At 38.1% G+C, this 23,023-nt stretch overlaps 1 protein-coding gene across 1 annotated transcript in view; it reads left to right on the top strand.

Annotated features, from left to right (window-relative positions):
• Positions 1 to 14,844, top strand: part of pld5 (phospholipase D family member 5) — a 38,870-nt gene extending 24,026 nt beyond the window's left edge. Inside the window, exons 3-10 of the mRNA XM_079883583.1 lie at positions 1,213 to 1,390; positions 2,154 to 2,262; positions 2,580 to 2,707; positions 2,836 to 3,033; positions 6,857 to 7,008; positions 8,722 to 8,887; positions 9,005 to 9,095; positions 13,549 to 14,844. Of these exons, the coding sequence (XP_079739709.1) occupies positions 1,213 to 1,390; positions 2,154 to 2,262; positions 2,580 to 2,707; positions 2,836 to 3,033; positions 6,857 to 7,008; positions 8,722 to 8,887; positions 9,005 to 9,095; positions 13,549 to 13,799 (1,273 nt within the window). The 3' untranslated portion in view covers positions 13,800 to 14,844. The remainder of the gene's footprint in view (positions 1 to 1,212; positions 1,391 to 2,153; positions 2,263 to 2,579; positions 2,708 to 2,835; positions 3,034 to 6,856; positions 7,009 to 8,721; positions 8,888 to 9,004; positions 9,096 to 13,548) is intronic.
• Positions 14,845 to 23,023: the final 8,179 nt, after the last annotated feature.

Raw genomic sequence — 23,023 nt, forward strand, 5'->3', positions numbered from 1 at the left:
TGCATTAGTTTATTTATTTACTTTATTTAGCTTTTTATGGATTTCTCATTCATTTTCTATAATGAATATTAAAAAGAGTTGCCATAATTTACCTTTAGTGCCCATGGTAGAAAGGAATTCGAATGGGTTTAGAACTGCTAAATGAATAATTGGAATGCAATCCAATTCATTATCCAAAATCATTATCATTTTCCATTCCTTTAAGACTTAATTGCTTGCCCAACAGTTTTTTTTTTAGAAATAATGTGCAACACGATAAGATCAGACATATGCATTAAGAAAGTAAATAGGGTCAATTTCGATTTCATGTTGGCATCAATATATATGTTGTGCAGGGCTTGACATTAACACGCGCCAACCCGCCAAATGCGGGTGGATTTCAGCAGTGGTGTGGAACACAGTCACTCCTAGCCACTTTGGCTTTGAATTTTATGTATAATATTGGCCTATACATTTTTCAGTTGTAGTCTTTTAAAAAGGCATTTGAAATAATAAACTATAAGTGCAATGTAATGGTCAAAAATAGATTTTTCGATACATATCAATACTGAAATATCTTAAACGCTTCCAATACTCATTTTCCACAGAACAGATACACGATACCAGCTGCGCTTTCTCACTCTCTCATCTCTCTGACAGCGAGTTGACACACAAACCGCTTCGCCTCACTCACTCATTTGCTCTGGATGAATATTGTTGGTGTTACAGGGCTTGAATTTCGGCGGGAGATTGCAGGTATTGCGCATAATTGTACTCATTCCCGCTGATTTTGTGCTCACACCCAAAGTGCGCTCACATAAAGCCGCCTCTCAGTACTAAATAGATTTTTTTTTCTCTGCTTATTGCACTTAAACAGTCAAATACACACAAAATAATGTCACAATTCCAGTCTTGGCAAGTATTCATGTAAACACAACCAGTTATGTTTTACTTGAACATAAGGAAAGAAAATGCATGTGTAACATTGTAATGGATCCGTGCGTCAGGTGTTAAAGTGACAGCAGCCTAATATACCTGCTACCAAATTATGAGATGATATTAAAAAGTTTTTCCCCATGGTATCTATGTCAAAATTGTGGCTAGTGAAAATGCTGAGGCTAGTAACTTTGGAAAACCACTAACCAAAAAAGTTAATGTCAAGCCCTGATGTTGTGCATAAAACTGTGGAATATATCCAGCAAACTAACATCTCTGACATCAATGTTTTTTTAGCATTGTCCTTGTGGAGAACATCCCAGGAGAGCTGTCATTCAATAGTTCAAACCATGTTTCTCTCACCGTGGGTCTCAACCACCTTTTGGACCAAGCAAAATTGTCAATTGAGATCGTGTCCCCATACTGGGGTCTGACCTCCGTCGATCAGGAGTCACGGCTTTATTCTGCGTATCAGGTTAGTCAGCCTGCATTTACCCTAGTAGAGTTGATGGGAAAATGTGCATTAAACACTTGAAGTGATTATTTTCTTTTTTATTGATATGCTGCATTGTAGCAGTATAGTTATCATCATTTTTCATAAGCTGTATGTCCAAAATATGTGATTTGGTTTACCTTTATAATTAGGGATGGACTGATATTAAAATTGTGATCCTTTTGTTTAGATTTATTTTTTATAATTTAGCAATTCAAACTGAAATCAGTCGTTTGGAATGCTACTGTACAGAGGATATTTATTTTGGGATTTTGCTAAAGATTTCATTTTACAATGTTATGAAGTTATTAGTGGTTTTAAAGACTTTCAAGTCCACATTTATGGAGCCCATGAAAGGATATGGATGGGAGGAAATAATATTTCAATGCTTTTGCATTTGGTCTTTTCGGGGAAGCACAATCATTTTGCAAGAGAATGCAAAGTTTCTCAGGGGAACGAAATAGTTTTGTGAGAGAATGCAAAAGCATTTTAATATATTCATTCCTGCCGTCTCATCATTTTTACCAACATGAATGGGGAAATGAGTATGCACAAAATATCAGAATTTTAAAAAATCTAACTAAAAATAATATTGGCCAATAACCAATGTAGTACGGATATATTGTGCATATACTTCCTACATATGATCATACCGTTAAATTCTACATCTAAAAAGTCTGATTTATTGTCATTGGCATATATTTCATATGGGACTAATATTATAAAATCTTTTCCTATTTTCTAGGGTCAGTATTTGTTTCAGAGATTATTAAGCCTGAAGTCTCGAGGTGTCAAATTAAAGATTGTCAGTGACCAGCTCGATTCCATCGAACTGAAGAGCTTGTCTGAACGCTGTGAGTGAATTCAAATCTCTCATGTTTAGTGATGCATTGATTTCTATCTGCCGAAGTGCTGAATAAAGTACTAAAGCAGTTCTCTCGAGGCAAACGCTGTAAAATCATACGCACAGGCATCCATCAGTCATAACCTGGCATAACTCCTTGGGCTTTTCTCAGCTCCAGTCCCCCAAGGCTACGCACAAGGTCAAAACATCACAAATGTGCAATATTGTTTCTGCCAGAGTTGAATGACAGACAGGCAGATCTCTCGTCAAGGTTGAGCGCTTAACTGTTCCCCAACCATTCCCCACATGGCTGTCTGTCTCTCCCAGATGCGGAAGAGCGCTACGTCAACCTGACGGCCCTCACCAGAGGCAGACTGCTTTCCTCCTTTTGGGTAGTGGACAGGAAGCACATTTACATTGGCAGTGCTGGCATGAGCTGGAAGGCACTCTCCAAGGTAAAGTATTTCGATTTACTGTGGCCTCAAAGTATTTCGTTTGAAGAAACAGCACAAGCACACTTTTCAAGTATTTCACATTTCATATGGAGATATTGTGATTCTTGTTCCTGTTTTGTTTGTTTCAGCTGAAGGAGCTGGGGGTGATAGTGTACGACTGTAGTTGTCTGGCTCTGGACCTGCACAGGATCTTTTCTTTCTACTGGCAGCTGCAGTACAGAGACTACATCCCTTCAATCTGGTCCAAGAGAGTCACGGCCGTGTTCAGCAGAGACAAGCCCCTCCAGCTCACACTCAACAATACAAACGCTTCTGCTTATGTGTCGGTAAGATCAATAAATATCTCTCTTCTTTGTATGTCTCTGGTGATTTGCCAGTGTACATCTATTTTTAAAATACAAAGGGAAGAAGGGGATAGTTGTCACACATTTTACTCTCTTATCTTCAGTATCCTGAAGTAACTCTCAGGCCCCGGTTCCCAGATAACGCTCACTCTTAGCGCGCTAAGAAGACTCGAAAGATATATCTTACCAAAGTTGTTTATGTTCCTAAGTGTGTTCCCCGAAGTGTCCCTTAGGAAGCTTCTTAACACGCTGCCTCTTACATTCGACGTTACAAAGGCGCTGTCCCAAGTGAAGGTGCTGAATTAGTTGGCATCGATTGCTCAGGAATCGATTTTCCACTTCACGCGAAGGTGCATTACGGCGTTAAGAAAGACAACACGTTCTATGCAAATGAAACATTCCTCAAATTATTCCAGTAACATTTATTTTAACATAGTTTAAGTTATCAGTAAAATATAGACTATTAATTAAATGATCAAATTGTCAGTAATATGTTCACACGATATGTTGTGACGGGTAGACGGGTATTTTAATATAGCCAAGTCAGGCAAAATGTCAAAAGGGCTTAAGTTTTGCCGAATAAAAAAACTGACATGGACTAAACGGCTCTGCGGCCGGCGCTGTCTTTGATTCAATACAAGGACACGTTGGATCGCTGCCATAGTTGGTCGCTTACTGGACACCACCATGCTTACCCATTTAGAGATCTTAGCCATTTAGAGTCAAATTGTTTGCCAGATTTTAATTATCAAAAGTGATTGCCAATTTAAACGCTTTAATGACATTACGAAATAGCCTAGGCTAATTACCACCATATTAGTTCTGATACCAAATAAAGTCAACTTCATAAATAGGCCTGTATCCATTGCGAACATATTTTATTATTAGTCTTAAAATGTCCATAACATAAAATCATTGTTGAGCCGGCCCACAACATTGTCAACATACCATAGTTTGACTTGTACTGCGCTGCGCTGATTTCTGAAGACTGCTGCACAGTGGCGGCGACTAGCGTCTTGAGCTCAAACAATGCTAAGAGAGAGCTTACGAATGGTCCAGACCAACCTTACGAAAGTTTGACTTACAGAAGATATATTTAGCGTACGAACGTGTCGGGAATCGTGCCATAACGTTAAGAGAGAGGTTAAGGAATAGGTTAAGAACTACTTAGCGATAAGAACGTTTTGAGGAACCGGCATTGAGTGTTTGGCATGGTAATGGATATGACAATGTTGATATGGTTGGTCTTGGTGGAATAGATCTGCTAGACTGCTGTGTAATGGTTTGGGTGTGTGTTCCTTTAAGACCCATGTTTGGGGTTTTCCCCGGAGCCCTGCATTCAGGAAGAGTTGGACAGAGACTGATATATGCCATGCATTTCTGTATTAATTTTTCCCTCTAAATTAAAGGTGCTCTAAGCGATGTCACGCGTTTTTTAGGCCAAAACATTTTTTGTCACATACAGCAAACATCTCCTCACCATCCGCTAGCTGCGGGTCCCCTGAACACACTGTAAAAAAAAAACGCGGTCTCTGTAGACAGCCCAGGCTCCACAAACGGCAAGAAAAACAAACTGGGCTAACCCGCACCACGAAACATAACAAACTGTTCCAGCCAATAACCGACAAGAAGGATTTGGAGGGTTAGTGCACGGATGAGGAGGGGGGAGGGTCTAGCTAGCCTCTGTTTTGTTTGACAATACTTTAAACGTCAACAAGAAGTGACGTCACCCAACATCACTTAGAGCACCTTTAAACATATTCTTTCAAGGTAACCTGTGTTTAGTGCATCCTTACAGCACACAGGAGGTTATTACTGCTGCTGTTGGTTATTGCTGCTGCAGAGCAAGTACTGGACTTGCTACTGCCAATACATACACGACACGCTGCTGTGAACAAGTAAGACATGCTGCGGCTGTACAATATAGCGGACATGAATTACCCGTAGCAGATCTATACAGGTGGAGCTGGGGAAGGTGGAGGGTTTCTGAAAGCACACTGCATTGCTAAGGCAAATGCTGACCAAGTATTTTAAGGCTGAGCAGCGAGCTCATTGGCTACTAATACAGCAGGAACCAATCAGCTGTGCCCTATAGAGAACGATGTGATTGCAAGAAACTTTATAGATTTATTTTTGATGACTATACAGCAAATATTATATTTTGAAGAGATTTATATTTGCAATATATTATTAATATTTCAAATAAATGTTGTCATTTTGAACTTTTTACAATTCATCAAAGAATCCTGAAAAAGTAAGCATCATGGTTTCCACAGAAATATTAAGCAACACAGCTGTTTTTGACAATGATAATAATAAGAAATGTTTCTTGCAAATCAGCATATTAGAATGATATCTGAAGGATCATGTGACACTGAAGACTGTAAAAATCCAGCTTTGCAATCACAGAAATAAATTACAACTTAAAATACATTAAATAAGAAAACAGTTCATTTAATAATATTTCACAAAATTTGAGTTTTTATTCTATTTTGATCAAATACATGCATTTGATTAAATAATGACAAAAGAGACTTCAAAAAAAATCTCACTGACCCGAAACATTTGAACCATATGTGTGTGTGTGTGTGTGTGTGTGTGTGTGTGTGTGTGTGTGTGTGTACCTACTTAACCATATTTTTGGGGAAAACTTGTACCCAGAAGTTAGCTAAACCTGACTCCCAAAACCTCCTTTTGGGGACATTCTCATTTGTAAAAACGGCATAAAAATAAAGTAAATGCAGATTTTTATTATTATTATTGTAAAAATGCAGAAAGTTTTCTGGTAGAGTTAGTTTGTAGTATTTATAAACTATATAAATTATATATTTATAGCTAGCTGCATAAAAAAACTATAGAAGTCTATGCAATGTCCCAGCTAAGTAAACAAGTAATTGTGTGTGTGTGTGTGTGTGTGTGTGTGTGTGTGTGTGTGTGTGTGTGTTATGAAGACACAAATGTGTATAATGACATTACAACATAATTAATGACATTACAACATAATGTCATTACAACATAAACATGGTTCACTTCCTGTGTCCATGTAAACCAAATGGCTTAAAAAAACATACTAAACAGCAATACTAATATTGCTTTCTGTGATCGGTAGGTTTAGGGGTAGGGTTAGTGTAAGGGGATAGATTAGAATATACAGTTTGTACAATATAAAACCCATTACGCCTATGGAGAGTTCCTGTAAAGCACATATTCAATGTGTGTGGGGGTGGTAGTTGTGTGTAAGAAAAATATGAGATTCATGACAGTACTTACTAATACATTTGACATGTCACCACACAAACATGTCATGTTCAATTCCCCAGTTCCATGCTGTTTGTAATATATTTACGTCTATGTCCAATCTAATTACAAATATTTTAATGTAAACTGCCCTTTCATTGGATCCAATGGATATTATCTGATTAAGGAAAGATCACTCTTCTGCAGGTAATTTATCCCGGTGACTTTATTCCACACCCAGCTGCGTCACATGTGAGGACACTGGCCATCGGATTCTAATTTGAGTATAATGAATCTTGACTCCCTTCCAGCAACAGGATGTTAACTCAACACATCTGAGACATCCATCATCCCATTCAAATGAATAGTGCTGTAATGTTATAGGCTGCAGGGAGACATTTCCAGCTCAGTGATAAAATCCTTCTCCTGACAATGATGTATGTACAGGTACACAGACGGCCATCTCATTACCTTGCTCTGGTGTGCCGGCCAAACTAATTAAAGCGGAAAAAAATACTTTTATAAGAAAACTGCTGTTTTATCTTTTTCCCCCTACTTTTCTTCATAGACGTCTCCAGATCTGTTTTGCCCCAAGGGTCGAAGCAGAGATATAGATGCTATACGACATGTGATTCGAGAAGCAAAGAGATTCATCTACATCTCTGTAACTGATTACCTGCCCTTAGTCAACCGCACCATCAGAGGATCAGCAATCATAAGGTCATTTCAGCACTAACAATTAATGTCAAAAACTGAGGGTTTAGTGAGGGTTATTGATAAGCAAGTACTGCCATCAGAAAAACCCTTGATAACATTTCTTAAATGGGTCATACTGTATGATGCTATTTTCAAAGATCATTATTTTGTGTATTGTAATATGCTTTAATGTTAATTTCTTTTCTTTTTTCACATACTGTACATTACTGTTGCTCCTCTATGCACAGTCTTTCTAAAACGAGTCGATTTCTACAAAGCCCCTCCTTTCAAGAAAAGCAGTGTGCTCTGATTGGCCAGCTGAACGACAAACAATATGTGTTACTCTACACTGCACGAAACTCCGCATTTAACAGTCAATAGCAAATACTATGACAAATAATAAAACATACTTACAGGCTCAGATTCAGAAGCACCACATTGCCCAAGCAAAGTTGGAATTGCCCCATTTATTTTTAGAAATGGCCTTTGTGCACAGCCGGCCTTGTACTCTCCCAGGTTCAGGAAACTGTCCTCTGTAAAATGCACTGTAAATAAATCTGATTCCTAATTGCTTCCACTTTCGGAAGGCCAAATACAGTGCTTTTGTTTTCCCATAGAAACACACAGCATCTCCACGACATGGTGGAAAACAACACTACTATGATAACTAAAGCCACGCCTACTTTTTTGCATATGCATTTGGGCGGCATTATGCAAATGTATCCAATATATATAAAATATATTCACAAAAGCAATCTGAATTTTACAGTGCTTAAAGCTGTTTTTAATTCCAGCGGTACTGGTGGATTTCCGCGGAAAATTCGAGCACATCTTTGCGTCATTACGTCACATCTGTACACATAAAGAAGGAGTCTCGGCTAGTAGGCTGTATTGCGTGAGGATGTTGGATTTATAGATTTATAGCCTTTTCTCACAGCACTTGATATAATTAAACTTAGCAATTTGATGGCGGATCCAGAAAGGTTCAAACGACAATCATCAGTGACAACTGGAGATTCACCCGTTGTAAAATGCAAAGGACTTCGGGGTGGCTAGAGAAAAAAAGAGACTGCAACCGGCCCATGCGAAAACAAGGATAAATGTCGGAAGGGCATTAAATGTAGTCACGCAATGCTGATGTTGTTAACATTAACATTTTGAGAACAAAGTATAATTTGCAATTATTTATCTATTGTTAAGCATGTGATATGTTCTGCTGATGTAATATGAAAGTTACCCTTGTACATGCTATTCTTTGGAAATAAAGCATTAAAAAAAATACTAAAGAAAAAGGAAAACATGAAAATGCATCAAATGACCCCTTTAAGACAATACACATTTCAAAATAAAAGACATTGAAATTATTTGGAAAATCACGAAACTTTTAACTTTTTGTGTTGTGTGAAGCCAAGATATTCCTTAAGTAAGCATGCTATATTTTATGCTTTTTAATTTTTTTCACTGAATCTTCACTTTTTTTCTGAATCAAGTCATGCTCTATTTTTTAAAAATATGAATTATATACATTGTCTAAAAATCTATATCTGTGTATCTAAATATTCAAGATAGGTTCTTTGAAGATAGGTCTTGTTTTTGCTTCTCAAATGAATTTGTCTTGAAAGATATTTCAAGGATACTAAGAATAGATTTTTTGAAGTGTAACTCTTTAGAGCTATTTATAAATGGACAAAATTGTTCTTTTGGAGATTTATCACTTTTATTATTTTTTTGGTTCAGATACTGGTCGCCAATAGATGAGATGCTCCGGGAGGCTGCAGTACTGAGGGAGGTCAAAGTTCATCTCTTAATCGGTCTGTGGACACGTACACATCCGCTGACCTTTAACTTTATGACATCAATGCAGGCTCTTTGCACAGGACTGCCAGTCTGCTCTATAGAGGTGGTGAGGAAACAATCTACTTTATTGATCTGTTGATGTACGTGCACACACACCCAAACATATATTTAATCCTATTTTTACAATAGGTTGTATTTTATATGTGTGTTTGTTTTGAATCAGAGATTTTACAGAGGCAAGGAGCAGATGGGAGGATTTCAACACAGGATAAATGAGAATAAATTTATGGTGACAGACAACGCAATATTCATTGGTAAGAGACTCTCTCTCTCTCTCTCTCTCTCTCTCTCTCTCTCTTTCTCTCTCTCTCTCTCTCTCTCTCTCTCTCTCTCTCTCTCTCTCTCTCTCTCTCTGACACACAGACACACATACACAGTAAATTGATTGTGGTTTACTGGCATGACATAAATGGACAAAAATTGTACATTGCCAAAGCAATACAAAATAAGTCAAATAAAATAAGTAGAGTAAAATAACAATAATGTAAATGGCCAAAAAAAAAAAACATATTCACAAATAAAATAAACAGTTAAGTCTCATTTGTTACCATTAGTTAATGCATCAGCTAGCTAAGATGAACTAACAATGAACAATGTGTGTTTTTATTGCATTTATTAATCTTTGTTAATGTTAGTTCATAAAAACACTATTGTTCATTGTCTGTTCATGTTAGTTCAAAGTGCATTACGTCATATTAACAGATCTATCAAGATGTTTAGTGTGTTATGTTTCTTTTTGAGCATAAAAACATTCTGCAGAGTTACAAAGCTCAAAGTTATTCTCTATATTAGTGAGCACTGTTTCTGAACTCCCTGAAACGCCTCAGTTGTAGTCTTAAGTTTTCTTCCGGGAACGTACATTATATTCATCACAATATTCCTCATTTAAATAATTCCTGCCCAAAGCATACACAAATTAAAGGGGCGAGGCCTGGTGGAGTTGCGTTAGTGGTGTGTTGTCACATTTCCAAAACACACTCGAAGCAGTTGACCAATCACAACACACTGATCCAGCCAACCAATCAGAGCACATTGCGCTTTTCGGAAGGAGGGACTTCATAGAGATAGTAACTAAACAGAGCGTTACTGACAGACTGGGAAGAGAGGAGCTGCAACAATGTTAAGTGTTTTTTGAACATTCAAGCATGAATACCTATTCTATTAAAACCCCAAAACAAAATCAAGACTTTGTAAAGGGGCAAAATAAGTACTCATTAATTCCTATACAATTTAGCGTACTTGCAAAAGTACATTTGAATTTAGCAGTTGATGATCATGTGATGCACTGACCGTTCTACTCACACCGGTGTGATCGTACACTCAAGGGACCAGCCAAGACTGATCACACCGTTATGATCATATGTGCGAAATTCAGTGATTCCTCTGCATACGTACCACACTTTGAGAATCAGTGATCTATCGAATCAGCATGAGAGGAGGCCTATATTTATACATAGCCGACTTGCCTTGTGGGATGTTCCGCATCCCTCCGCCACTCTGACTCCTCACTCTCGGCTGGTTACTTTCCCAGCCAGGGATACATGTGTTAGTTTCATGTGTCATAGAACAGGGGTTTTCAAATTGGGTGAATGTGAGCCTCCCCTTAGAGTAGGTAAGGACAGCCGAGCCCCCCCTTCCCCAAAATCCCGTCCGCCTGCCCTAACCCACACGTGCCTCTGCGGTAAAAGCCATCTTTTGTGTGTTCCAGGCAATGATGAGTTTCAATGACAACTGATAAAAATGTAAATATTATTTTATTTCCACAACTTTCTTAAAAGTGCATTCATAAACGATTCTTTGCAACAGCAAATAATTTCCAACTTCATGCAGGCCTAATTGAGGCTACTTTTAAAATCACTGAATATCAGTAGGCCTAACCAAGTCAACAGAACATGCTTAACATGTGCAATCGGCGCCAGAGCTACCGCCGACGACACCTGACGGCTGAAATCGGCACGGTGTGTCTGGGCTTTAAGCGCACATCTGAAGGAGATGCACATCATCTCGAACAAAATCAGCAGTGGTGGAAAGTGTACTGAAAAAACATACTCAAGTAAAAGTACCATTACATTCCAAAAAATTTACTGTGAGTAGAGTAAAAAGTACTTGTCCAAAAACCTACTTGAGTAAGAGTAAAAAAGTAGCTTATTTAAAAGTACTCATGAGTAGTGAGTAGTGAGTACTGAGCAGCGGATTCTACCCCCTTATAATAAACACTGTGGACTACAATTTATAAATTAAAAAAAAATAGCACTTACTGTAATTCACATTATATTTTGTTATTTGTCAGAAAGATTGCAGAATATCTATCATCCATCTTTTTAAAATGCATCAAATCAGTACACTCATCACCATTTACATCATATTACAGTATTTGAAAAAAATAAAAAAAATAAAATTAGGTGAAAGGCCACTGAGCCTGAGCATGCTATGGTTGCACATAAAATATCAATATTCATAACTGTGCAAAGAATTCAAAAACCTTTAGAAACTCATGATAGTTCAGCATCACACACCATGAGATGGGTTAAATAGAGAGATTAAAAAATACCCAATTTCTCTCCAAAACGGTACCAATTTTAGTGTTTTGATAAATGAGAATCACTAATATTATCAGATTACCTCACCTAATGCACTGAAGAAGCCTAAGATAGTAAGCTAACACTAATTACACTGTAATTCCATGCTATTAAATATGTTACAATTTAAACGTAAATGCACATTGTTCTATAAGGGTGGCATCATCCCTTACATTTTACACGGCTACATTTACTCACATTGTAATGCTGAAGTGCAAGCAAATGAAGACGGATTGTATGAAATGGATCAATAAAAAAAACGAGCTGTATATAGTTTATTAACGAGCTGTAGTCACGCACTGACAGAAATGCAGTTCAAGTTAACGCCATGGTTCATAAGGTGCACTGATACTGAATCTGGCTGCATGACGAGCGCGAGACGCGGCAGTGCACAGATCGTGACGCGCGTCTCTCTATAATGTGATTGTGAAGTAAATGGGAACGGGAATTCACCGCATTATGAACTCGTCACGCAATACTACGTGGGAACGGATTGCGAAAGCGTGGGCACGGTTTATGAATTTGTGGGTACAGATTGCAAAAACTGAAGGCACGGTTAACACATGAGAGCGCGGATTAGAAACTCGTGGGTACGGTTTATTAATCTGAGGGAACAGTTTGAGAATTCGTGAGTACTGTTTATAAACTGAGCGGACGGATTGCAAAACCGTCGCCACGGATCGTTTTTTTACTCACACAGGTGACTTCCCGGGCTCCGTATCCTCCCTTAATGCTGACTTCTGTTGACTTGGGACAAGGAAACGACGCATTTTAAAGCCAATACTCGCGTCGCACACACAATTACCGATAATCAATAGAGCTGCATACAGTTATTTTATCTTTGCGTGTCGCGCCTCCCCTGTGGCTCTTTGGCGCCCCCCAGGGGAGGCGCGCCTCACCTATTGAAAACCGCTGTCATAGAACATTCTTGGGATTGCATGTAACCATCACATCCTTTTGATTTTCCTGGAAAAAAAATAAAATAATAATAATTCACATAAAAATCAGTCTACAGGCTTTCATAGCCTTCCTAGGAATTTGGGAAAGGTTAAGTTTTTTTTTTTAGTTTCAAGTTTTGTTACCAGCTGTTAATACATGAAATTTTTTACATATAGCCCCTTTAACCTTGATTAATAAATGCTGTAAAAGTATTGTTCATTGTTAGTTCTTGCTATTTAATGCATAAGGCAATTAGGGCTGTCACTGACACTTATTTTGGTATCGAGTAATCTGTTGATTATTTTGACGATTAATCGAGTAATATCGAGATATTTTTTGTGGTAATAAAAATAGACCTAAACAAAGACTTACTTAGCCTTTAAAATTACTTAAAATACAGATATAATAACAATGAGGCAATCATATTTGGTTCAAATAATGTATCAAAAGCAAGTAATCATATGGTTTTATAGAACAACACTAAAATACACAATATACATAATATAAACAATCATCTTATGTACATTATGTATTATAAAAAATGCATGCAGAGGGCACCAACGGCCTGGCCTTGTTACGTTTTACAGCAGCTCAAATCCTTGTTTAATATTGCCCAAACAACATATAAATCCATTTTTTTCTTAATCTTTCATATCTGGCCACTTCTTTTAATGCTACAGCCAATTTAATTGGTTTTAAGTAAGAAAAATGGAGAAACAGTCTTTAGGAAAAATCCCAAAGTGAGAAGATACAGGCAGAAGGTTGGAAAAGGCCAAGCGACAAATCTGTCCATAGCATTTTGTCCCACTAGTGGCGTTACATCAGCCTTCACCCTCAGCCAAGTGCCACAGATGCCCCACTCCCAGCATGCAGTTCAACACGGCGGCACACAGCATGTGTGTGATTCTGGCTGTAGAGCCTAACGTAATAATCAACAAATGCCTCAGCCAATCAGACATGCTTGATCATTCCACAGCATTCTTTAAGAACTGGGTTTTTTTTAACCGATTGTCAGTTTGTGCGTACTGTACTGTATGTAGTGTCCAGAGCATTTACATAAAAACTGTTCACATTTAAAAAATGAGAGAGAGGATGACGGCTTGCTACCAAACATACTTCAGCTCTCCACAAACAACAATATTACACTTGCTAAGACTGCACTTATATATTCAAACTTTCTCTCAAAAAGGGAATCTGGACTGGGTCGGGAGTGAGTTTGCCTTAAACGCAGGAGCCGGGCTGGTGATTCAGGAATCGGAGAACAAGCAGAAAGGGCAGGACTCGATTGTAGAGCAGCTGACTGCTGCTTTTGAAAGAGACTGGTTTTCACCTTACACAATAAGCCTGCTATCTGGCAGCACAACCCTTCAGGAGAGCCTACATGGGTGGCAGAAACTGCAATCTCTGAAGACAAAAGCAGAGAGCAGAGAGCATGAGTGAGCGGCGGGAATTTCTCTCTGAAGCGGGACCAATAAGCCAAGGACTTTGTGCCTCAGAACATCTGTGCCATGACTTTCAATTTGAGTTTTCAAATGCCGTCAATGGAACTGAATTATAATCTCTGAAGGATAAGTGAAGGGAAAAGATTTTTGTGTGTGCTTTCTTTTTAACATTATACAGTACAGCACTTTTAGTGGAAAAACAGATTACACTTTCACTAAATCTTTATATAATGCATGCCTATTTAGATAAACAGAACTATGACAATGATTTACTCCAATATTCAGACTTTTCTTATTTTAAACCAAAATATTCCAAGACTCAATACTGCTCATGGAAAACTGTCACGAAAGGACATTACCAAAATTTTATAATCATTGTGTTTTTCTCAAGATGTTCATTAGCCATCATTTTTTTAAAAATCAAGCACATTTTTACTAAAAATAAATTTTGAAAAGATCTGCATATATGCCAACATACGTGCTCAATACATACGCAGCATTATACTGTCATTGCTTTCTGGTCGACTAGATACTGTGGCACATCTTACACTGTGTATATATATATATACATATATAAAAAATGTTTACATGATGCAGCATGCACAGCCTTGAAGTAATGTACAATCGTACGCACAAGAATAGACTGTTTTTCTTATTGAATACTTTAAGCTTTTACCCTTTAAATGTAGCTTTATATAGTAGCTTTTATATGTAGCTTTATATCCTTTAATTGACTGTTTTAATGGAAGAGTAATGTTTTTATTAAACAGTCATTGCTGATAGTTGATCTTATAAGACAGACCATATATGTTGCATTGATTTCTCAGTAGTTTGTGGCCTGATGCTTGAGCATGTTTTGCCTTATATGCTGCTGTTGCTTTCTGGATGACTACCTCTTATGATGCATCTTATGATATACTGTATACATATATAATAAAACTGCTTTCTGCAGCATGGGTCATATATTGGAATGAATTATAGTCCCATGTCCATTTTTGTATGGAATGAACAATTTATTATGCGATTAAATGTATAGCACCTTAACCGACTGTTATAATTAAATATTAAAGAGTTAATTAAAAATTGACTGCCAGTTGCCAAATAGGCAACATATGTCCCATTGATTTCTCACTGTGTTGATGTTTAGTAATTTGTGTCAGCAAACCTTTCTCAGAACCAAATCAATTTAAAGCCTGTCTCAGGGGAGCAATTTGTTTGGCAGAGCCAAAGCAGTAACAAATTGTCTGAATTCATTCATACTTTTCACACTTTACATCTCACTGAACACATGGAATCTCACAGGCAAATGTTGAAACATAATCTTAAACATAATAATCTATAAAGAATACAAATCATAGGCCTACACATTTTTTTTACTTGTGGTTTTTAATGACAAATGGCATGGTCAATTACAAAAGCAAAAATTTTATTTTTTTCTTACAAAAAAAAAAACACATCTCTTCACTTCAGAAGGCCTTTATCAAGCCCCTGGAGCTGCATGGATTACTTTCATGATGGATGGATGCAATATTTTGGGCTTCACAATCTAAGGTACCATTCACTCATTATAAAGCTTGGAAGAGCCAGGATATTTTTTATATATATAATTCCGATTGTGTTTGGTTTAAAGAAGAAAGTCATATACACCTAGGATGCCTTCAGGGTGAGTAAATTATGGGATGATTTTTCACTAACCCTTTAGCTTTAAGCAATTTTTTATGGAATTGTAGAAAATCCTGGTCTCTGAAAGACTTTCCTGGAATAGCTGTCATCATGATTTATCATGCCAATATATCATGGCACTAGAACCTGTAAACCATACAAAAAATCATTCTGAAAAGAGATAGACCGTTTTACGCTAATTAACCAGCATGATTTGTTGTCAGTCATTTTACACGTCCACAGTAGGCAGTCCATAAGGGAAACCAGAAGCTCCAAGTGAGCTGATTTTGGAGGGTGTGAAATGTTCACAATTTTTCATCTGTCAACAATGTATAGGCTATAAGTAGGAGACTAAAAAGCGAGAGGAGCAAAAGGAAGCAAGGCGACAGTGAAAACCGCTAACGTCTTGAGCTTAAAGGAGAACTTGGTAACTTTTTTAACTTAATAAAACTGTCTAGAAATCATTTGGATGGTTAAACAACCTATTCTGGTGATATTGATGACTTTCCCTGCTCCCCCCAGCGTTCCCAGGTGGAAAACCAACCTTGCAACTTGGGGACTGCCGTCCCGGCAAGATAGAAATTGGAAGTCTCGTGAGAAGCGAGAACGAGAACGAGCGCGAGCGCGAAACACGAATTGCTTTACGGCAATTCGACATAAACACACACGCATGTATGATGTATTACCAGATTACCCACCTCGGTAGACATAGCTCCTCCACACGATACAGTTGGCTTGCTCCGATCATAACAAACGCACATGAGCAGCGGTAGAGAGGGGGAGGAGGCTGCCGCAAGTGAGTTTTTTACGTCCGTGTTGTGAAATATACGTCCCCCCACAGCTGTAGGGGGAGCTCGTGGGGAAAACATGCGACAACAAAAGGGAAAATCAGCGAAGAAGTGACTAGAGTTCGCTAGAGTTGCCGAGTTCTCCTTTAAAACTCAACAAGCTTGAAAACAGATGCGAGCTTGCTTTGCTTCTGCCTGAGAAATTAAAGTACTATGCTACACCAAAAAAACTTGAGTTATAGAAAGATGAGGCTGGTGTAATACTGTGGCTAAAGTCTAGCGGAAGTTCTAGAACGGTTAAAGGGGTGCTATTATGCTTTTTCATTTTTTCAACTTTAGTTAGTATATTGCTGTTTGAGCATGAAAAAGATCTACAAGTTTACAAAGCTCAAAGTCCACCCCAAAGTAGATATTGTATTTAACAGAATCCACTTTCCAAGAACTACAATAAACGACTTATTTGGACTACAACGCATTTTTTTCCGGATCTTGTGAAGTCACAAGATGTTTCTCATTTAAATAATTCCTGCCCATGGAATATGCAGAAAAGAGGACGAGGCCTGGTTGAGCTGCGAAGACAGCGTTGTCGCTCTGCCAACGAGACACTGTTTTTGTCCACCCCGTTTCCAAAACTCATTTGTTTGACCTTCCTAAGGCTGACGAATTTAGAGTGGTTAAAATTTATTTTAAACACTGTTTCTGAACATTATAACCCCAAAGTTTGTCTGTGTGCTACACTTTTTATAGATAACAGCTTCCAGAACCAGTACAATGGTTCCAGAATGGTCTCAGCCTTTGCTGAGGTCTTTACAGAGCTGTTATCAACAATTTCCTCAGAGTTTGACTGTTTTGCTATTGCTGGGGATTTTAAAGGTCCCGTATTATGCCCCTTTTCACAAGATGTAAAATAAGTCTCTGATGTCCCCAGAGTGTGAAGTTTCAGCTCAAAATACCCAACAGATCATTTTTTACAGCATGTTTAAATTGTCATTTTTTGGGGCTCAGAAAAACGCCCTGTTTTAGTGTGTGCCCTTTAAATGCAAATAAGCTGCTGCTGGACGACACAAGGGGCGGAGCCTCACGAGCTCGCGCACAGTCTCTCAGGACAATTTCTTCTCACGGAATGATGATAATATCAGAAACTCTCAGTAACGGTGTAACGGACAATAACGCCTACAGAGTCAGAGTGCTGTATAGAGATGAAACAGGTGTAGTTTAGTAGTTTAATTACGGTTATTATAACGTATTTGTCATCTGCTTGTATGTATCCATTATTTATTAATAGCCTACAAGTCTGCTGTCTGAATGATGATCAAACATGTACTGATGAGTTTAATAAAGTTTATTGTACATCACACAAAAGATGAAGCGTCAGTTTTACTTCAGAAAATCACCGTAAGAGCTGAGTAAACACAATAAGTTATTAGAAGTGGCAAGTACATAAACGAATTTCGGTAGAGTTGAGGGAGCATTCCTGTGGGCGGAGGTTAGTCAAAAAACGGTTTTAATGACGTCATTAAAGAAGGAAGTAGAGGGATGTAGTCCAAACGGGCCGTTCGATGTAGTCGACTTCCGTTAAATAAAATATCTCGCTTGGCATTGAACTTTGAGCTTTATCATTTTACAGATATTATTTATACTCTAACAACAACATTACACACTAACTAAAGTTTGAAACATGGGATCACGAAGAACAGGACCTTTAATATCCACATAGATAATGCAGAAACCAATATGGCAAAATAAATCATAACTGTTTTAAATACTTTTGATCTGACTCAACATGTACACGAACCCACACACAATCGTGGGCACACTCTAGATTTACTTATCAGTAAGGGTCTAAACATTTCATCGATTGTTATTAAGGATGTAGCACTGTCTGATCATTTCTGTATTTTCTTTGACATATTGATCTCTCCTACTATTGAAGCTAGATCTGTGTCTGCCAAGAAGAGAAGCTTAGATGAGAACACTAGTGTACTATTTATGAAGGCTATATCTTTAACACCAAGCATATCTGCTAACACTGTTGATTCTCTCCTTGAGTCATTTAACTCAAAAGTACAGAGTGTAATAGATGATATTGCTCCAGTGAAAGTCTGGAAGAAGAGTGGCAGACAAAATCTATAAAGACAGCCTCCATGCTTTCAATGTGGAACTAGGCAAAGCTAGACAGACTTTCTTCTCAAATATTATAAACATAAACATAAACAACACACGCACTCTTTTTGCTACTGTAGAGAGTCTTAACAAACTCCCCAACCCAGATTCCCAGTGAAATGCTCTCAGACAGCAAGTGCAGTGAGTTTGCTTCCTTCTTCTCTGAGAAAATCAATAATATCAGAAAGGCGATCAGCATATGCCTCGTGTGGCACTGAGGTCAGACAGATCAGACCACATCCGCAGAAAGTTACTATGTCTGATTTTGAAGAAATTAGTGGTCAAATTTTGGAAGAAACAGTACAGCACCTTAAAACATCAACCTGCGCCCTTGACACAATCCCCATACAATTCCTTTTTCGAAAGTGTGTTAAACTGCTTAGAAGCAGATCTCCTAGAAGTGGTAAATCTCTCACTTCTCTATGGGACTTTTCCAAAGTCCCTTAAAACTGCAGTTGTCAAGCCCATCCTGAAAAAGAGCAATCTGGATAGCAACATATTGAGCAATTACAGACCAATCTCAAATCTTCCTTTCATAGGCAAGATCATTGAAAAAGTTGTCTTCAATCAGCTGAACAAATTCTTAATCTCAAATGGATATACTTTGACAATTTTCAATCTGGTTTCCGACCGCACCACAGCACAGAGACAGCGCTCATAAAGATAATAAACGATATTTGTTTAAATAGTGATACAGGCAAAACATCAATTCTGGTGCTACTCGACCTCAGTGCTGCATTTGACACTGTTGATCATAACATACTTCTTGACAGGCTGGAAAACTGGGTGGGGCTTTCTGGGATAGTCCTAAAATGGTTCAGGTCATACTTAGATGGGAGAGGTTATTATGTGAGTATAGGAGACCATAAGTCTGAGTGGACATCCATGACATGCGGAGTCCCTCAAGGCTTAATTCTTGTGCCACTCCTGTTCAACCATATGCTCCCAATGAGCCAAAATAATGACAAAGAACCAAATTGCTTACCACAGCTATGCAGACGACACACAGCTCTACTTAGCCCTATCGCCTAACGATTACAGCCCCATTGACTCCCTGTGCCAATGCATTGATGAAGTCAACAGTTGGATGTGCCAAAACTTTCTTCAGTTAAACAAAGACAAAACTGAAGTCATTGCGTTTGGAAACAAAGATGAAGTTCTCAAGGTGAACGCATAGGCCTACCTTCACTCTAGGGGTCAAACAACTAAAAATCAAGTCAGGAACCTTGGTGTGACACTAGAGTCAGACCTTAGTTTCAGTAGTCATGTCAAAGCAATAACTAAATCAGCATACTATCATCTGAAAAATATTGCAACAATTAGATGCTTTGTTTCCAGACAAGACTTAGAGAAACTTGTTCATGCTTTCATCACCAGCAGGGTGGATTATTGTAATGGACTCCTCACTGGCCTTCCCAAAAAGACCATAAGACAGTTGCAGCTCATACAGAACGCTGCCGCCAGGATTCTGAGCAGAACCTGAAAATATGAACAATCACACCAGTCCTCAGGTCTTTACACTGGCTCCCAGTTACATTTAGGATTGATTTTAAAGTATTATTACTGGTATAAATCACTAAATGGCCTAGGACCTCAATACATTGCAGATATGCTCACTGAATATAAACCTAACAGATCACTCAGATCATTAGGATCACATCAGCTAGAAATACCAAGGGTTCACTGTAAGCATGGCGAGTCCGCTTTTAGCTGCTGGAACCAGCTTCCAGAAGAGATGTGCTCCAACAGTAGTCCCATTCAAATCCAGACTCAAAACACATCTGTTTAGCTGTGCATTTACTGAATGAGTACTGATTACACTGTATTTTATTTCTGCATCCTCCTTTTGGTTCTAAACTCAAATGACACTGAGAATGTGTAAAATATGGGGGAAATAATGTGTTTTTTGAACAAACAAGCATGAAAGCATGTAGTACACCCCAAAACAAAATCTAGACTTCGTAAAAGGGCATAATAGGACCCATTGGCTAAGCTTTAAAGGAGAACTCATTTTTTTTGAAACAGTAGTCGATTGTCGAGTTCACGCGCGTGATCATAGGTAACTAGCAACAGCGGAGAACTCGACAATCGACTACTGTGGACTTCGACCGAAAACAGGAAATAAATACAGGTATGAGCGCTGGCCGAATTAACTTCATTTTTATTCATATCTTTCACATCTACTGCAGTCAGATTCACCCGTGTTCACTCTGAAGGAATCACTCACATTGGCTGGGCACTTGTAATGACACATCAAGGATGTTAAGAGGCTAAAAGCAGGTTTAAAACTTGCCCCATTGAAGTCAACAGGGTGCAAATTTTAAAAAGAGGATTACACGGTGTAGGCAACACCGATTTTTGTCGTTGTTCTCTGTACTGACAGCATTTCAAATTTACAAAAAAATGTCAAGAACCTGATTCTGCAGTCTAAACTGGAATTCTCAACTCTTCCGCAAGATGGCGCCAAAGCTTCACATTAGATTCAATTACATTAATCATAGCAGACGCTTTTGTCCAAAGCGCCTTACAAATGAGAAGAGCAATATAAGCTGTTAAACTAACAATAGGACAACAATATGCTCGTTTAAAAATAAAAAAAAATAAAAAATTTTGCTAGATATAGAGTAGAAGAGAAGAGAAAGGAAAGTGTTAATGGATCAAGTGTTGCCGAAAAAGATGCGTATTCAGCCGTTTCTTGAAAATACGATAATTTACTGGGCAAAAACAACTTGCCCTGTAAAATTGTTTACATTCATCGTATGAGATACTGACTCACAGACTATAGCCGTTTCTCAATACCAAGTACGCAAAGTTCGGACTTGAGTCCTTGGTAGTTCGGACTGACAAGTTCGACTCAGGAGAACGAACTCCCGAGGACGGGAGGACGCGAGTCCGATAATTCTACAAATGGAACAGCGGCGTACTTGATAGCGTCACTCAGCTTGCTCTGGCTACTCCGGTTATCTCTTTATAGGCTACAAATAAAACGAAATATGTTATAAACCACCACTTTGCCTCTTTTCATTTTCATTTAAAAAAAAATCTTTAACATAATGGCCACACAAATGTGGTTCAGGAAACGCAATTGATTATCTTCACTGCATATTTACAACAACACGAAATATAAAGCACAACCCTGACTCTTTTTGTTTTCATTTTAAAAATATGATGAATAAAAAACATTATAATATTGATCATTAAAACGAATATTTAGCAAAAAGAGACAGGGTTGTGTCATATATGTATATACAGTGAAGAGAATAGGCAACATGCAGACTATAATAAAATATTGTATAGGCTATGTTTTAAATATATAAAATAGAATGACATAACCTTTTTTGTTAAATGTCAGTTTTAATGATCAATAATAGCCATTCTAAAAGTATAAGTAGCCTAAAAGGTATACAACAATAAATCCAACGATTCAGTCAAACATAAGTCAGCTCTCTAAAACGTTAAATTTAAATAGACTAACGTTAAATAAAGCTATGAAACTTCACTTTGCTCTCAGCTAAAACGTTTTGCCAGGGAACAAATTATACATTAATGAGACAAATAAAATAAATAAATCGCCTGTTGGATATACACAAGACGATTTATATCTCATGTTAAACCACTAGACTAGAGACATCCGAGCCACCGGCAAGTCAGCAGCACTAGCCGAGAGAGGCTGTTCTCGGCGGGGTACGAGCGCCGAGCGTCCGATTGCCTGGTTCTCAAAACTCCGAAAACGTCAGATCAAATTTTCAAATAGGCGCTATCTTTATAAATAAACCAAAGATTCGAGCTTTTAACAACTACATTCTCGCCTGAAATACTCTTAAAACTACATTTTGTGACACAATTATAGCAGTATTTTTAAATTACGCGGGGTTTCTCCTCTGCTATTGACGCTTGCTGGTTGGTGTGAGATGCATTCTGGGATACCTGGCTGTCTGAAGTCCGCACAAGTCACCTCTCGATGCATCCTCGGTAAAAGGGGCGGATCAAGAACACATCCGGGGATTCGAACTGGACTTGGCTAGATGTGAACTTTGAATTGGAACAGTACTAGGGCAGCGACTGATGACGTTTCACAAGTCCACAAGAACACAAGTACAGACAAGTTCGCATATTGAGAAACGGCTTATATTTAAATGAACCGTTTCCCTTTCCACGTAATTAAAATAGTAAGTAGGCATTGACTCCACCCCTCAGCAGAACTTGTTGATGTGGTCATTACAGCCTATAATGACGAGTTAAAGCACAGTCCAAGAGAGATTATATTTTAACTGGTGATTGGGGGTTGACGGCTGTTGTTATGGTAACAGATTAAGGTCAGAGATGTACTAAACCACTGATACTGCTGTCCAGATCAGATGCTGCTGGAACGGAAAATGACATAAACACCCAGTAAAACTTTTACACTTAGACCTTGTTTTCCCCCCCATTTGATGAAGGAATCATGAAAACGCATTGAATGACAGTTAATTTTAGTTATTAAAATCTTTTTTACTTTTTTACCAAAATGTTCTTTGGATTCTAATAGCTGGTGGCCCTTACTTTATAACTTCACATGCACTGTAAGTGCTAGACCTCCAGCAGTCACGCGCACTGCAGTTTCGGCGTG

This window comes from Squalius cephalus (assembly GCF_949319135.1).
Source record: "Squalius cephalus genome assembly, chromosome: 10".
Taxonomy (NCBI): Eukaryota; Metazoa; Chordata; class Actinopteri; order Cypriniformes; family Leuciscidae; genus Squalius; species Squalius cephalus.